This window comes from Rhodnius prolixus, unplaced genomic scaffold (assembly GCF_049639745.1).
Source record: "Rhodnius prolixus isolate KJV_2025 unplaced genomic scaffold, Rpr scaffold_2, whole genome shotgun sequence".
Taxonomy (NCBI): domain Eukaryota; kingdom Metazoa; phylum Arthropoda; class Insecta; order Hemiptera; family Reduviidae; genus Rhodnius; species Rhodnius prolixus.
In genome coordinates, this window is record NW_027411592.1 from 30,026,846 (window position 1) to 30,045,337 (window position 18,492).

Genomic DNA, 18,492 nt, shown 5'->3' on the forward strand with positions numbered 1-18,492 from the left:
GGCTTTGGATTTTATTTAATGGTTAATATGAGAAATTTACAGTAAAGTATGTTTGCTAGTCGCCTCCGTCCGCGACACCTAATTGGTAGTTGGACGTAAAGCCCCGCCTGAAAAAATAGGCGATTACTTTACCTTGCTTACTTATGTAATTCGAAGTCAAATAGATGTAGTAATATTGAACATATATAATAAAATCGTATCTTTTAATAATTAATTCAATACCCGTAATGATTATTTATTAATAAAGAACACAATTTTATAATTTTGTAGCTAAAAATTAATATTTGAAAAACCGAGACGAGACCGAGATTTCTCGACGAAATATATATCATGTCTCGATCTCGGTTGCTCAAGTCTCGTCTCGGTTCTCGTGCAGCACTAAGAGACATGAGTGGGGAGATGTTTTCCAAAAGTTAATCTCAAAAACATGCCGAACTTCACTCTCTTGCCGAGTCACTCTCTTCACGAGGACAATTTCTTTTTTAAGACAGTCCGGATTGTCAGGAAGAGTTCTGGATGATAGATTTTGAGCTATACGATTCGTGCGGGACTCATGTTCGAATAGGAGTTAAAAAGAAGAGTAAACTATTGATCGAAGTATTTTTAGATTGTAGAAATTGATTTAAAATGTAAATTGAGCGTTTGGTTGAACTTAATCGCTCAGTTTTATAAATGTATAAATTGGTTTGTTGTCAAGTTAGAGTGTTGATCTAAGGTCTAAGTTGTCGCAAACGTAAGTTTAATTCTGTGCTTTTACTCTTGAGTAGGGATTCAAAGAACGTAAGGTAAAGAAAAAAATAAAAACTATAAAAATGTAAATATAATAAATTTTAAGTAATTTAGTGGTTAAAAGGGATGAACTAGTGAAGGGTGGGTTTTGAATGTATGCTGGAGTAGAGGAGTGGGGACAGCCATAAAGAAACTTTCACGGCAGAACGCTGTCCATAATAGAGGGTCTCACTGCAACACCCTGCAACCTAACTTCTCTTCTACGGCGGGGAGCGCTTTCAATAAACCCTATGTTTGTGGGGAGTGGAGTCACACTTGGCAGAATGTGTGGCCCAACAATGAACCTTGCCATTAGCCTAATCTTAACGTATTTCTAGTGAATATATTTACTGTGTTACGTCCATGTATACGCTTGTGCGTTTATATTTTTGTATGTCCATCTGTATGTAATGTTATAGTTAGTAACAATACATGTAGGTAGCGTATTAAAATGTTCGTAGAGAGGCGCATTGTTATTGCTTTCTTTAAAGTATTTAGATGCTTATACAGTTCATCATTAGGCCTACGAACAGTTTGTTAAAGAGGAGCTAACCTTTTAATGCTGAATTTAAAGGAATCAATCTTGTGACTTTTTAAGATTAAAAGGAAGTTACCAAAGGACTTGTGAGCAACAAAATTGAACAACCATTAATTGAAGCATTGCTAGCAGGGACACCAGAAATCTTGGATAATTATTTTGCCAAAAGGCGATATAATGTTTGGTCTGATCTGATCAACCAGATCCTTGCATGTAAACTTTACGAATCTATTTACTACAAACTGCCTGATTGGTAGCTGGACGTAAAGCCCGCCTGAAATATGGCCATTTCTTTTATTACCACAAACTGCATCATACTCAATATCACCAGATAGCATTTTGTTTTATGTTATTGCATTCAATGAGAGTATTATGTATTTACCCTACACAATAGTGCCTTCAGTGTTGCAGCAATAGGTTTTTCAACGCAGAAACTTGATGGACTTAACGAGCAGTGGCTTACAGTGAAATTTTGCAAATTGAAACCGTGAATAATGAAAGATAATACCTCAAAATATTCAATAAGTTGCAAATACTTGCATTATTTAAAAGCAATTACATATGTTTATTTACTCATTTGTAATACGACTTTTTACCATTTACAGTTTTTTAAAAATACGAAGAAATAAAAATAACCGTTTATGACTTAAAGAAGTATGCACATTTAAATACTTGAAATAATTGATTACCTGTAAGTTCCAATAAAGTTCAATATACATTTATTTTATGAAATGAAAATTAAATATTAAATTTTATTTAATAAAGTAATTAAAGCAACATTTATTTTGGTAATAATTAATCATAAAGAAAGAACTATAAACCATAAAGTATTCAATTTACAAAGCTAAATTAACATTCCGCAACTGCAGAGCTACTTCCTTTCCAATATAAATCACAACTGAGGCTTCTGGGAAAACTTGGAAAATGCAGCAGCATTAGAGCGTGCATACTCGAACTGCATGTTACGCACAATTACGTTGATCCCCAGAGGTGAACTTAAAACTCAAATCCAACAACATCCTACTGAGTCCTCCAATTCACATATTTCTTCCAAATTCTTGCCAATAATAGATTATTTATAAATTTATTATACATTGTATAATATTATACATTATACGGAGCATGCAGAAAAAAAAAAAAATAGATTATTTACATTTCTATTTTCTTATTTTACGTTCATGATTTTTAACTGGTTAGGGATGCCCAGATTCCTGAGGCTCCTCTTACGTTACATCCGCTCAGAGATAAGTATTACAAAAATTTGAAACTTATTCTTTTTTATTAGATGAAATTAGTATTTTTCTTTTTTAGATTGATTGGATAAAAAACAGTTTGAATGTGGTGTAAATAATCAAAAAGCAGTCTCCATTTAGAAATGTAGATACAACCTTCCGGCGACTGTGGAAGAAACAAACTTATTTGTAGATTAGAAAGATCCAAAAATTAGATTTCTCTCCCACCCAAACTACGAAAACACACAATGAAGGGAAACAATTGTGTCGGATGCTATTAAATGATTACTGATAATTTATTGTGATAAATAAATGTGGCTATTATTGTGAGGTAAATTAATTGATTCAGTAATTGCCTTAATGAGTAGCGCTGAAATCTTATTGTTCACTCACTAATGAGTCGAACCTTTTTTATTTTAATTCAGTACAATTAACTTGTTTACCTAAGTTCAAGATGAGTGCAACCTAGGTCCTCAGTAAAGGAACTAAGGTTCTCCAAGAATTTAGGTTTTAATAAATTTCCAATTAAAGCAATGCGTGATTGTGCAAAGATTCGTTGCGAACAATTGTATTAGTTGCGACATCTAATTTCTGAAAATTGATTGAGAATACATAAATTGACTGAAAGAAAATAATTATTGCTAAGACAGATACAAATAACAACATTGTAAATAAAATAAACTAACTGTATGCCAAAATTTCGAAGGGATTTTAACATTGATCAGGTGAATAATTCGGGTTTATAGACCGCAAGCCAAAAATTTACTAATGATTTAAACATATTTGCGATGAATACTGGGTATTTTTGAAGAAAAGCAAGGCAAATTATTCAATATTTTTTCGAAAAATTCATATTCTAGGTAGTAAGAAGAAAATGTAGATTCAGAGCTAGTCTTATAGCATTTCAAATTCCAATTTAAATTTGTTTCAGAAAAATAATAATTTAAAGAATTTAATGATACTAATTATTGCAATAATTAAATGAAAATGTTGAATGTTTCATTTTCCTTTGTTTACGATTTTCTTTTGTTTCTGTCTCTTTCTCTACAATACGCCGGATACTGCAATCGCAGAAATTTTCAATGTGCATTTTGAGATACTCTCCTAGTCAGAACAAAATAGTAGGAGCAGCATAACTCTGAAATGGATAGTTTGAAACAGTGACACTATAGCACCCGATAAGTAACGTTTTTTTCTTTACAAAATCAGCCATTTACTGCATCGATTTTTTACCCCCTAGTTTTTGGGATTTCTCTAGAAAATGCTTCCAAACAGATTCTATACCCTAAAGCTCATTGAGAGCCTGTAGATTTCAAATTTTGCTATAAGTACTTTCTCAGGAGATAGCTGTTCAGTAGGGATTTAGCTTCTCGCTAACGTGTCATTTAAGTAAAATGAGCGGTCTCATAACCTGTGTAATTTTATTAGGAAATAAATATAGCAGTAAAATTGTAAACATTAGGGAAATGGAAAAGACGGAAGTGCCAATTTGACTTATTTTTGCACAAACAATTCTTTTAAGTCAAGTGTGTTCCATAACTGACAACTAATTTTTGTCAAAACTTTACCATTTTAACGATTAATTTTAGAATACGAGGGTCGTTTGAAAAGTCCGTGCAAAAATAAAAACTACTTAATTTTTTGGGGTAAACCTTTTTTATTTTTCAACATAGTCTCCTTTTAGGCTTATACACTTCGTCCAACGCTGCTCTAGTTTGTTGATCCCTTCCGAATAATAGGATTTGTCCAAGTCTGAAAAATAGCCATTCGTTTCTGCAATCACCTCCTCGTTTGAATAAAATCTTTTTCCCGCCAGCCATTTCTTCATATTGGGGAACAAATAGTAGTCCGAGGGAGCCAAGTCTGGAGAATAGGGGGGATGTGAAACGAGTTGGAACCCTATTTCCATTAATTTTGCGACCACAACTGCTGAGGTCTGAGCAGGTGCGTTGTCGTGATGGAAAAGGACTTTTTTGTGGGCCAATCGTGGGCGTTTTTCTTGCACCTCGGTTTTCAAACGGTCCAATAACGATGAATAATATGCACCTGTAATAGTTTTACCCTTTTCCAGATAGTCGATGAGGATTATTCCTTGCGAATCCCAAAAGACAGTCGCCATAATCTTTCCGGCCGAAGGAACGGTCTTCGCCTTTTTTGGCGCTGATTCCCATTTGGTAACCCATTGTTTAGATTGTTCTTTGGTCTCAGGAGTGTAGTGATGTATCCATGTTTCATCCACAGTGACGAAACGACGCTTAAAGTCCTGCGGATTCTTCTGGAACAGCTGCAAACCGTCCTTGCAACACTTCACACGATTTCGTTTTTGGTCAAGCGTGAGCAATCGCGGCACCCATCTTGCGGATAGCTTTGTCATGTCAAAATATTATGTACCCGTTCATTCGAGATGCCCACAGCACTAGCAATCTCACGCACCTTCACTCTTCTGTCATCCATCACCATATCATGGATTTTATCAATGATTTCTGGAGTAGTAACCCCATTTTTTGAAAATCACTCGACTTCCTCGATTCAAACGAATGCCAAACACAAAGAAATAGACCGATCTGGCTGAAACTTGGTGTGTGTTCTTCCAAGAGATGCTACTAACTAAACATAACCTCGATACGCGCCAGTGGTGCTATCTCTCTGACTTTGCACGGACTTTACAAACGACCCTCGTAAATTCTTTAAAATTGAAATCAGCATAAATTTTAAAAGTTTTCTCATAATTTTCGTGTTACATAAAGTTTTTTTTGTTACTGAACTTGAAAGGGTAAAAAACAAAACAAAACAAAAATAAGACGAAATAAAAAAAAACACTTAAAAGAAATACAATGAAAATTGAGTATTATGTAATATATTTGAGTATTATTTAATGATGATTGAGAAAAACAGCTAAGTGTTTTTATGTAACTTAAGTGAAACATCGAATTATTAAGTTTAACACGAATCGACCATTAATAAACTTGTCTTTTGTATACATATAGATTGGAAAACTAAGGAAACGGCCATTTTTCTACCATAATAACTGTTGTAACAAAGCTCAATACGTTGCGTGTTCTAATCTACAGCATTTTATATCACTTTACTTTTATTTTATTTTTCTTGCTTTGCCAGCATAGTTGTATTCCGTGACAATTTTTCTTTATTCATTTTGTTTTATTAGTTCTACTTCGTACATCTTAAACTGTAATATTTATATACATATGTATATAGGAAATATACCATTGCATTATATATGTATGCAACATGTTGATACGATATAAGATATTTCTTTCTGCTTCCTAAACTTATTGTCTGTCTGTAAAGTGGTGTCATCTTTCGCAAAAAATAAATATTTCCAAGACAGAACTTTTAAAATACTAGATTACTCACGCAAACTCCTCTGTTCCAGTTAAATAACACTTCTTTTCTTTTATTTTACAACGCTCTTATTCTTCTTTTATATTATTTTTTTTTTTACTATAGTTTTGTACACTTTAATAAAAAGTTTCATTTCATCTATTCTCTTCGGTTTTTCTCAATTTTACAGAGGCGTCCTTTTAAGCCATTATTTTGTAAGTTTTCGCTGCGTTAAGAAAGGTTGTTGTTTGTCAGTCGTCAAGATCTAAGATGCACGGTTATGCTTTCTTTGCAAACAGCCCAAGTGAAGTCTATTGATGCGTTAGAGTGCGGACTAAGTACATATATTATGCATTGATTTAATGACCCCCGAAGTCCCTTATTTAGCGACCTTAATCCTTCGCCCATCAAGTATACATTAATAGTCCAACAAGTGTGCAGTAATTAAATTTAATTTCTTTGCTCTACTACTTTAGACTACTACTTTGTATCCATCTGGGTGTATGGAATAGAGCTGCTGTGTGGTTCAACCAAACGCACAAATCTCCAAAGGATTCAATTTCTTTAGTCTAAAATACTTCGAACTATTTACGCTACATTTTACGTCTCAAACCTGACTATACAAAGTGACCTTAACATTCCTTTTGTCACACAAGCTGCTAAAACAAGATACAGAAAACTCCACTTCAACCTGCAATCTCATATAAATCCTCTAGCTTTTAAACTACTTAAAAGACTCTTAGACGATAGATCAAAACTTTCTCTGGACAACAAAAGATTGATTTATACTTCTATTTTGAAACCCATCTGGGCGTATGGAATAGAGCTGTGGAGTTCAACCAAACGCTCCAATCTCCAAAAGATTCAATCGCTACAATCTAAAATACTTCGAACTATCGTAAACGATCCATTTTATGTCTCCAATCTGACCATACACACTGACCTTAACATTCCTTTTGTCACACAAGTTGCTAAAACAAGATACAGAAAACTCCACTTCAACCTGCAATCTCATATAAATCCTCTAGCTTAAAATCTTTCTTCAAGAACTCTTCCTGACAACCCGCCAAGACGCCTTAAGGGACAATGGCCTCGTGATCTCCTCTCAAATGAAGAGAGCGACTAATAGCCTAATGTTTTGGAGCGTTACTACTGGGTAACTTCTCCACTCGTATACTTCTGTTATTCATTGTTACTGTTATCATTGTTACTTATATTATATATTTATATTATAGCGCTGATTGTAGCAAAAAATAAACGCAAAAAAAAAATTCTTTGCATTTTTAAAAGAGCGTTCTTTAGCAATATCTTTTCTAGGGGGCTTAATCATCCAAGGAAGAGAAGTTATTGCTATAATTCAGTTAAACTTTTTATTTATTTTTGTGAAGCTCTCGACTTAAGGACAAAGTCCTCTTCAGGGTCTTTCTTCTAATAAACTAAATATTGATCAATCACAATCAAAACCAAAGTGGAATGCTCAATGTGCTATGGTTAATCAATCAGTATAAGCACTGAACATGACGTATTCCTTACGTCAAAAGCTTAACAAAAATACTTTAAGAATGAAACTGAATTTGGCAACCATTTCTCTTCCTTAAAACAGTCTCATGTTGGTGAAAATTTCAGTAATATTTGATTGAATCAATTGAATAAGTCTATGGAACTCAGTAAACCGTGTAGATTTTCTATTTTGAATCTTTAATGCGTATTGCTTTATGTAATGGAAAAAAACGTTCGTTACAATGTTTGCATCTGCCTGTGATGAGAGTAATTAAAGTACGGGAAACCTACAGAGATTCGATGTTCTTGTTTGAATGGGGTGTCAACCAGGGGACCCAACCAGAAGATTTTAGTCGAATACGAAAAACTGGTAGAGCCATTTTACTGAGTCGAGTCGAATTTCTTGAGTACATAATTTACACATGTAGTTCTCTTTATTTGGAATATTTTAGCAACAAAAAAATACCATTTTTAAGGAAAAGAAACAACGTTAGGCTTCATATCTTAAATATTTTCTGTACATTTTTTAGATTAGAAGGCAATCTGTTACCGGAAGTGTCTTTACTGCAAAAACCTTTTAGTTTTTTGTTTTTTTTTGCAGAAAACATCAACGTTTTATCAAAAAACGTAACGGTGACCATTAAAATTTTAATACAATGTAAACACCTGCTTGCCTGTATAAATTAATTACAATATTTTATTAGTATAAAACCTCCACGTCACATTAGAGAGGGGAGTTCTTGTTAGGTGTGACGTTACTTTTCTGTAATAAATACCATTTTTACCATATGCTAGGCTTAATGAAGAATCAATAAAAAAAAATAAATGTTGGTCGTCGCATAGACCGACTGTTTCACCTGCCTACTTGAAGAACAGTTTGGTATGAATTAGAAATTTCGATAGCTAGAGGGGCGAGAATTTCGTGTATTCTCACACCGGTTTTTGTAACTAATTCCTTCTGTTTTTCTACCACTTTCTGCACGGAGAACTTTCTGTTTTTTTTTAAATGAAACATTCTTCAATAAAACTTCTCATTTTGATTTTGTATACAACCTTTAATTATGCACGAGAAGAAATAAAACTTAAGTAGGGACGTGAGATGTGCTAACCAAGCCCCCATCATTAAAAATGCTTCGTTCACTTTAATTATTATTCTTTTTATTGATGTATTTAAGTTTATAACATTCTTATTAGTAGATGTTTGAGATAAATATCAAATAGTTAACTGAAATATTAATGGAAATGTAATTAGGTCCGCAATTCTGGATATCTTTGGTTTTATGCGACGAAATACGGATGTTTATTCTACCTCTCACCAGAATTTAACTACGGATCATCTATTTTTAGATAAAAATCCACCAGTTTGGTGCAGAGATTTCGACTTCACTTACGTCACTTCCTGACTAGTCTCTACACCAAACTACCTCTGATAATGGATGAAAATCCGAAACCAGTCATGGATACAACAAATACGAGGGATAAAGCCAAAGATAAAATCAATATTATGTCAATATTGATATCAAAGATTCAATACGAGCCATACCTCGGGATACAGTATGAAATAAATCTCATTTTTTAAGATAAATGGAAAATAAAAATCAAGTACATAGCAATTAGAGTATTTAGTCCCTCTACAAGAAATATACAAGATAACATGAGCACTACAGCCAACCTAATTTTGAAATTATCCAAGAGAAAGAAATATTATCTTCAATATCAGTCATTATTTTTTTTTTGTTTTAATGTCAAACTTTTGACCAAGAGACTCTAGATCAGTGGTGGGCAAACTTTTTTAATGGGGGGCCACAAAGTTTAAGAAATTCTAGAGGAGGGCCAGAATTGTAGAAAAAATGCATTTTGTGTTAAAGCTTTTAATCATAATATTATAAAAACATTACAGCATTACACACTTGTGTAACTACGCGGCTAGTTTAGCTTCACCTATAGGTTATGCATCTATTATTCTACTAAGTAGAATCTACTTTATACTTCTCGACCGTCAAAACGTAATTATAGCGGGCCATATACTATCCATGTCGATGGACCCTCGGCGGGCCGGATTAAATACTTTCGCGGGCCGGAGTTGGCCCGCGGGCCGTACTTTGCCCATCACTGCTCTAGATCATCTTCAGCACTGTGGAGCATATTTAAATTTTAACATTTTATATCCGACAAATCAGTGCGTAAACAGTCAGGTCAACATCATAAGTCAAAACCAATTACAGACAATAATAAGGTTAATAATTTTTTTTAAAATATCTTCCACAGCTCTAAAGACGTGATTATTAATTATATCGAAAACTTGGCATGAAAAGAAATAAAAAAAAGAACAATGGATGAAATTGACAATAATCTTTCTTTGCCCTTTTCAATTCTCTGTAAATCTAAAATTATTGTGTTAAGATTTTGTACAATAGCAATGTTACAGCAATGCACATTTCTAAATTAATGGAGAATTACACATGTCAATACTTTAAATAATTTACAATAACTTGAAAGAATTGGAATACTTATTTACGGAACAAAAAATAATTATATTAAAACTATCCGATAGGACAGTTGTGTAAAGGTTGATCGTCAAAAACTGCACGAAAAAGCGTAACGTTCAAAAACACCAAACTTTGACAATATTTTTCAATTTTCTTTAGTGAATACTATCGAAACCCATGAAAGTGGAGTTCACTTTGAGATTTTTTAATGGAACCTTCTATTAATTTCAAGATTTTTAAAAAGAAGAACCGTCAACTGCAGTTGAAAAGACTCAATATGGTCTCTTACAGTGGCATTGGTGAAGACACAAGATCAGTTGGAGTCTACAGAATGTCAGCTAACAGCGGTTACGCCATCTTTCTTAGTTTTTATTTATTATTCCAGTACTATTTTAAAGTATAATTTGTAATATTTTTCGCATGTCTACTCCATTTTTCAACAATGAAAACAATATTTATGCAAAAAAAAAAAACTAGTTCTGCCGTACGCAATTAACTTTTTTCCATTACCAAATGTTGTTTACGGTAGCAAAGAGGAATTCAAGTAACCAAAACAATAAAAAGTGAAAAGAAAAGACAGGTGCACCGCTGTTTGGGCTAGTTCACCTCTTGGATATCCCGAATTTTCTCGTTATTATAACGTTCATTGCAGCATTAAAGTAAACGTATTGTGCCAACAGTTAAAATAAGTAAAAGAAATAATTTAAAAGTATTGTGTTTATATGGAAGACATTAATAAGGCATGCCCTCTCACAGCAGGAGAAGGTCTCAGGCAACTTGTCACATGAATATGGAAGAGACCAACATCGTGGTGCAGGAGTCCCGTCAGTCTCAGACAGGACGGCCCGCTCTCTGCGCACCCATCAACAATCTAATGCTTTATTAAGGACGAAAATAAGTTTTTACACGTCATTGTCTTAATTTAAGCAATATTTCTTAACTAAATAAGTAAATTCGAACAAATAATTTAGGAATAAATAAGTAATAATATTATTATGTTTTAATTATAACTTTGAATTCTTTTTGATTAAAATTGAATCTATAAACCAGGTATTACACTTGAAAAATATAACAGAACGCCCAACTTCTTACAGTAATGGTAACTGCTCAGAGAATAAGTATTTCTTTGTAATTTTATTTAATACGTAAATAATACCATATCGTTAAAAATACATTAATGTAAATAAAAATTATATACTTTTAAGTTCAAGCGTGAAATACATTTTTAGAATGATACACTGAATTTCATTAAATTGTTCTTAGTACATGTCCAAAAAGTAAATTCTTCTGTTTACGGACATAAAAAATTAAAAAAAAAAAAATAATACTATCGACCTCAGCACCGCCTAAAACTCTATTAAAGTATTAAAAAAATTCAAGAAACTTAATCTTAATGTACGCTTATCTGTCAGAAAATCGGATTTCGTATCCTATCTGAACATTGCGCTTCGAAACTTTGTGTAATAAATGAGAGCCTGTCAAATGGGTTTTGTTTGGACATTTCTGTAACTTCAAGTCTAAAAGAGTATAATTTATGTAAAAATACCATCTATTTGTTTTACAGGAAAGAAATTACAATTAATGATTTAAGAACTTGGATCTATTTAGCATTGCTAAAGTATGAACTTCTGCATGATAAAAGCAGTTCTGTTGAGAAACAATCTTATAGCTGAATTAGGAAAAATTTATAGCTAGAATTAATTGAAATTTCTTTGAAATTAATATAAATGAATGGTAAATGGGTGCCGCGATAAATAAGTAGTTCTCCAAAGTTGGAAGTAAACTTGAAATATACTAAGGAAGACTTTTTTTATTTTGAAGAAAACGACAAAGATTTAACATTATTTGCAGTTTATATACGAGTATTTACTTTTTAGTGTAAAAATTTGTAGGGATTCATCTCAATTTTGCTTACAAAGGACCAATCATTTCGTTTAAATATATTCTTACGTTGTCATATAAATAAATACTTCTCATGTCATGTACTGATTAGATTCATGTAAACAATAATGGCAAGCAATTTCAACTACTCTTAGGGTACAGAAATTTGGGTCGACCAAAGAGGAATCTCTTAGTTTATTGCGAAGAAAGATGGTGACCTACTCTAGAGATGTTTAAAAACAAAAAGGAAAAGCTGAACGTAAAACACCAGCTTTATTTAAGTTAGTTAACTTATTTAAAGAAAATGACATCACCTGGATGGAAATGAATATCAAGATAAAATCAGTCTCCCGAAATGTGAAGGTAGACTGGAATGGCTAGTGAATGACCACGTAACTTAGTGTGAGTCATTCACTTATTGAGAGCTACATTCCGGCGCTGTTTAGCGAAATTTATTTTTTATCAAATTCACACGGTACGTAAAAGCAAATTTTGTGCATTTTATTATTTGTTTAATGTTAAAATTCAATGTAAACTACTTTAGACAAACTGAAATGAATGGAGCTAAAAGATATGGCTTATAATTTTAGAGATTAAGTGAGAATAATTCAAAATTTATCTCGGCACTGGTCCGTTCAAATTCATTTTTGAACAATTGTTTTGGTTTGAACCGAAAATGTGTTTTTGTAGGTGCCCTTAGTATATCCTGCATTTATGCCTTAATCCATTTTACAATAATTTAGAGGAAGGAAAATATCTTAAATTTAGGCCTCTAGAAAGCGAAAAAAGAGTTTACATAGCGAATAATATAAACAAAAATGATTTGTCGAAAATCCATATTCTTCCATTAACAATACTGCTTACTTTTTAGAATCGCGCAATAATTAGCTAATGCTTATTTAGAAATGATGTGAACATTACTTTGCAAACTTCTACAAGAAAGAATAGCTCTAATTTGTTCTACAGAACTGACATAATTTAAATAATTACTAAATCTCTTTAAACTTAGATGTGTGATTAGAGTCTTAAAAGAACTGTCACGACTTTTAGTTACTTATTCCTTTGAGGACTTGAGAGAAATGTAAGTTCAGGAAGCACTGCCTAACTTCTTAGGACATTTCCACAAATTTTAGCCGTTGTAGAAAAAAAAAAAACGACCAAAAGATCAAATTCTTAAGCAAACCATTAATAGAAATTTCATAGCATGAAGGAGAGATTACATAAATTATCACTTTAAAGCAAAAACTCCTATTTCTACGCCATCAAAATAAAGTTCATGTACGCGGCAAGTTAATTTCTTCTTTGACAAGAATTTTTACGGCCGGAAAGAAGTCGCTTTATTAAGTATTTTGAATTCCAAAACCAGCAAAAAACAAAAACAGAAATAGATTTTTAATTTTCCAATAAACAAAGATCGTTCATGTTTAATAAACACGAATAGAGAATAACTAATTTCAGTATAAAAACAATGGCGGTTAAAATTTGAATGTAATTATTATTACAGTTTGCGGTGTACAGTAAAGTTTGTTGGAAAAAGCGGTAAACAAACATGATGCGTGTAGAACATGTGTCAGAGCGGTCTGTCCCTGGGGCGCTATTGTGTATGCAAAACCTCTACACTCCTCTCTACACCGACTAAACTCTAATGAATATGTCGGGCGCCCTGTTAATTATCCGACCCGTCGCTTTCCATTTATTGCGCACATCTCTATTTTTATTTCCTAATCTATTTTTGGATAGTAGGTAATTTAAAGAAAGAAAAGATGTAAATACCTGATTATTAGGCGATAATGGTTGTGGAAAATGAGCCATAGCAAGTGAGACGTCTTGATTTACTGGTGATGGTCCACATTATACATCATGTACAAGCACAGCACTGTTATCACCCGCTGGCACACGTGTTTTCCTCGAAGAAAAATCAAAGCGAAACAAAGACAAATTTGGAAAAAATAAATAACGTTCTCTTCTTGATTGAAGGAGGTATTTTTGGAAATGTAAATATTTGTAAACAGAAGAGAAGACCGCGAGAAAATCACACCCGGACAGTTGATAACGCGGTGAGAGTAGGTGTGCCTCGGACCTCCTCTGAAAAAAGTGATTTTTCTTCAACTGGCTGACTGAAGCTTCTCCTTGCTCCCCACCCCTGCCTGCACGATCACCCCACCAGTGCCTAGTCGCACACACTGAATACCCCCACTACCCACTAAATAACTTGACGGGGCAATGTTGTCACGAGAGTGGGGAGAAAAAGGCAGTCCGGCTGGTGTTTGTGTTCACTGTATACCAGTGTTAAGCTAGCTATGTTCCTACAACCCCTACCACTATTCTCTAAACGGTGCTGTCTTTTTTCTCTGCCCTTTAGCCAACACTGCCGCCTCCCTCCATGACAAGACCACTTTACTCCGATCCCCCTCTCTTGATTTTTCACCGAGTTGGCGTGCGTGGCAGTGCTGGAAGGCGGGCCAGCGGTGGCACGCCCTCGGCCAATAGAGTGCCGCCCACTCGGCGGATCAATGGCTCCCACCTCCCTCCCCTCGCCCATAGTGGAAGCGGCTGCCCCCACTATACTACGGGACAAATTACAAGACCTAGAGACATAGTTGACACCCTGTCCCCGGTCCTGTTAACACAAACCCGCGACATGCCTCGCACTAACACTACACCACTACTACACTACTAAACTACCCTCCGCGCCCCCACCATATACCCTACTTCCAACAACACACCCAACTACAACCACTTTTATATCACACCCTTACATCCTATAAATATTGTACTTAATAATATCATAATTTTATCAATTCATACATTCAGCAGCGCACCGCCTGCATCCAATTGCACATATTCTTTCGGGACAACATTAATTCTTCTTTGTTTATTTTTACCATTAATTAATTAATACTTTGTAGTGGACAGCGCCACAATCTTGGGAGAGAGGATGTCTCTTATAATTGAAGGAATGAGTTCCAATGTAGCCTAGAAGATAAAGCAAACGTGTTGTCCCTAGACTCTAAGTGTGCCTTTACCATAACCTGGTCTTGTCACTCAGCACCAGGCAGAGTTTTTTGTGAACTCTAAAACTGAACGGTGTGCCCAAGTCCATTTAAACAGGCCGCGTAGATGTGAGCATTTCTGGACTAACTACACTTTTGTCTAAACTAACTGCAGCTTAAGTTCAGGCTAATTTATTAGTTGCAGTTCGTTTTTTGAGTTTATATTTATGTACATGAGATTTTATTTTTAAAATTAATCTTTTGACTAGTAAAGAAAATTTATGGCAAATTAGGGGCCTTCTTTTTTTAGTAAGTTTTTGAGATTTTTCTTAAGTTATGGCGAACAAAAGCAGGACAGTGGAGGTCCACCTCCATCACTATATGGCAGATCTAGGTGTGAGAAATAATTCCACCGTAGAATGCACTTTCTTACATTTCGCAATTATTAACTGTATTTTGTTACTTTACGTGGGAAACTATAATTTTCTCCTTCTATTTATTCACATAAGGCTTTAGTTTACCACCGGTTAGACGCAAAACTTAGCAAAGAATAAGATTGACTGAGACTTGTAAACTCCATATTACTAATGACCGAATCCAGGTGGATATTGCGTCCAAGGACAAGTTCTAATTATTTATTTATTTAAGGCGCATCAATATCTGGAGTCTTTGGTGCTTGAAGCTTCTTTCACTGCACTGCCGGCCTCCGGACAGCGTTCTGCCGTTACAGACATCATTGTCCATCATCAGACATGATAGCTGCAAGAAGCTCCTAGGAAGAGAAAATCTAAGGGCCAGAAAAGCTGGGTTCGAACAGGGATCTCTGCGTTGAAATCTATTTTTTAATACTGTTCATATGTAGACAGTCAAGTTTCTTGCCTTACAGATATAATCCAAACTTAATTTAATCACTAAGGGAACTCAGGTAAATTTTCTTACTTCCACTGAAAAAAAATCAGTGCTTTTAAAAAATTTTATATATATTACAACTTCTGCTTCGCTAGTGGAGCCACAACTAACTCGCAAACAGAATCTAAAGATGACGAAGGAAAAATCATACATTATAGAATAGAAGGAATAATTGAACACTACTTACTATTGGCACTTCATAAGAGTTCTTGAGATTTTAAGAATTGGAATTAAAGATTAAACGTTCTGATTATGCCATTGATGTATGGGTTCAGTAGATCGGTATTGATTGTCACTTTGGATATACAAAAAAAAAAAAAAGAGCATTTTTGATTGAAGGAATTGGAGGCGGTGAATGTTGGCTACATTTGGACGAACCCCACAGCTCGTGTCGATAAGCCCAAAATGATTTTAAGAGTGAATTGTTGAGTAGTACTTTGTGGTTTAGGGTTCTCCATTAGTCTCAGAGAAGGTAGTAACATTTTTTCTCTTCGTCTTGTATTTGGGTAACAGGTCAAGCGTTATACCTCTGTGCAGTCCGAAGTACTTCTTTATGTCAACGTGCGGAGTGAGGCCTAGACTGAAAAATTAATTGAGTGCGAAGAAAGAATTTAGAAGAATTAATGAAGGCGAAATATTTGAACTGACCAAACAATGTAAGCAAAATAAATTTTTTGTAGATTTAATGTAACAAGGGCCAGCATTGCTTCGATCATATTCAAATAAATATATTCCTTTATTTGTAATGATAGAATTGCAGGAGGGGATAAAACAGACGAAACGATGAAAATAAAATGATGCAAGCAAAACTTTCCAACCATCGATTTAAGGATTAGTTTCAGCTACTGAAAATAAAAAAATCAGTGTCTTTTTATTTTTTCTAAAAGTTAGTAAACGAATCTAGTAACTCTGCGAAGAATAACATTAATAAGATAAGAACGCAATTAAATACCGCAGAGATGTTTTAAGAGTTTGCCTTCCCAAAATTGGGCCTTCTATGAAGAAACGCTCACAGAAAATTAAGTTCAAATATTCCAAAAATATAAAAGAGCTACCGTATTTACAATATTATTGTCAATATTATAATGATTTTAAATTTTTAATACGTACATTATATTTTAATTTTGAGTAAGTATTGAATGAAAAAGGAGATTTGGCTAAACTATCGTGATTTTGAAATTTTTAATAGTTTTACCAAAATAAAAATATGTAATTTGATTCCGCAGGAATTCAAGATTGATATTAAAGAATGTTATTGACGTGGTAAAATCAAGCTTTTGAAGTCTGATGTAAATATATAAATTGCAACATCGAAATTAAAGATTTATCATAAATAATCCTACGGCACAACTTAATCTGAACTATATAAACTTGAACTAAAAAATTAATAAAACTATTAATTTAGAAAAGCATCTTTTATTGAACAGATTGAGATCTTTAAAATCTTTAAGTTGGTTTTAGTTTTTTAAGGTTATGCGTTTATTTCTGGCACTGGGATCAAGCTAAAAGCTTTTTATTATTATAAAATTATTTAACAATTACAAAAAAAAGAGAAATATTTAATGTTAATGTTGACAGAAAATATATTAACATAAGAAAACTAAAATTGTTGAAATTATGAAGCGATCTAGCTTCAGTGGCATTGCAGCAAAATGACATTCGTCCTTGGGCAGAAAACTTTGTACGTAAAGCAGGTAGTGTGCGACATCTGTTCTAAAGTTTGATGTGTCCCCAGGCAAACATCACAAGTCAATCCTCCACTCTAAAGGGGATACTTCTACAGCTCCTAAAGAGCTGCACTTGTCTTAAATATAGCGGATTGTATAGATTTGCCGTTTCAGTCTAATTATAGGCAAACCATATCTTATCTTCACGCGTTCATAATATGTTCTGTAATTGAAAACATTCTCTGAAATTAATTTTATTAACACAATCACTAATGACTTGATCATCATGAAATCTTAAGAAGTGATGCTGTTATTCTGGTAAAACAGAGATAGAATATAGAGCGTAACTACCTTACTTTTTAAGAAAAGTTTAAATTGTACAGTACCAACTTTATTAAAAAATTAGGAAAATGGGCTTTCCAAAATTAAGTTTTCTTGATATAAAGTAAAAAAGAAAGTAGAGAATAACTAACGCTAGAATATGTTTTGGTTTTTCAATAAGGTTCCATGAAGAATATTTAAATGGTTTTAGCGAAAAAATATTTTTTTTATTTTTGAGAAGTGAAATATATTTAATAAAAAAATATATTTGTACAAATTAAAAAAAAAGGAATACCCAATACAGTTTTTGGGATAAGACAAGGTGCGACGATGATACACAGTTGACAAACAATGAGACTATTGATTGATCTACTTCAAAAATCAATAAATAGATAAACAGTCAACCAACGTGCAGAAAAGTTAAAATTATTTTATATATTTATTTTGTCAGAGAAATTAATTTAAGACGCAATTTAGAGGAAGTCAAGGTGTTTATATTTATTCAATAGTTTAATCGAAGTCCTGAAGATGTGAACGCACCATTGAAGACCTAAAAAAAACAACATTTCGGCACGCCGTACATTGTTCCATAAGTGTCACTAAAAGCAATCGTGATTACTAAGTTGAATAGTTTACTTCTTCTTGGGTGTATGTGTGTTTAAGGCGCATTTAAGACCCTGTCGGCCAGTAAGCTGTAAGAAGCTCCTACGAAGAGAAAATCTAAGGGACTGCAGCTGGATTCGAATCCGTGAACTCCGCGTTGGAATCCAGTATTCACTAATATCTCAGCTGATCTCCATTTATTCAACTTAAAATCAACACCACACTATAGACTTCTCGATTTGACACTGA

General features: G+C 33.6%; 1 protein-coding gene and 1 long non-coding RNA gene across 3 annotated transcripts in view; one reads left to right on the top strand and one right to left on the bottom strand.

The window, feature by feature from the left end:
• Window positions 1-18,492, bottom strand: part of mirr (iroquois-class homeodomain protein mirror) — a 162,793-nt gene that overhangs the window by 135,472 nt on the left and 8,829 nt on the right. Inside the window, exon 1 of one of the 2 annotated variants that reach the window (XM_074118923.1) lies at window positions 13,524-14,044. The exons of the other annotated variant lie outside the window; for it this stretch is intronic. Coding sequence (XP_073975024.1) covers window positions 13,524-13,562 — 39 coding nt within the window. The 5' untranslated portion in view covers window positions 13,563-14,044. Of the gene's footprint in view, window positions 1-13,523; window positions 14,045-18,492 lie in introns of those variants that run through there. 2 annotated transcript variants of the gene reach the window in all.
• On the top strand, window positions 1,879-17,023 carry LOC141449454 (uncharacterized). The gene is made up of 3 exons (XR_012455522.1): window positions 1,879-1,997; window positions 16,166-16,308; window positions 16,879-17,023. It is a non-coding gene; the product is annotated as an uncharacterized lncRNA (long non-coding RNA).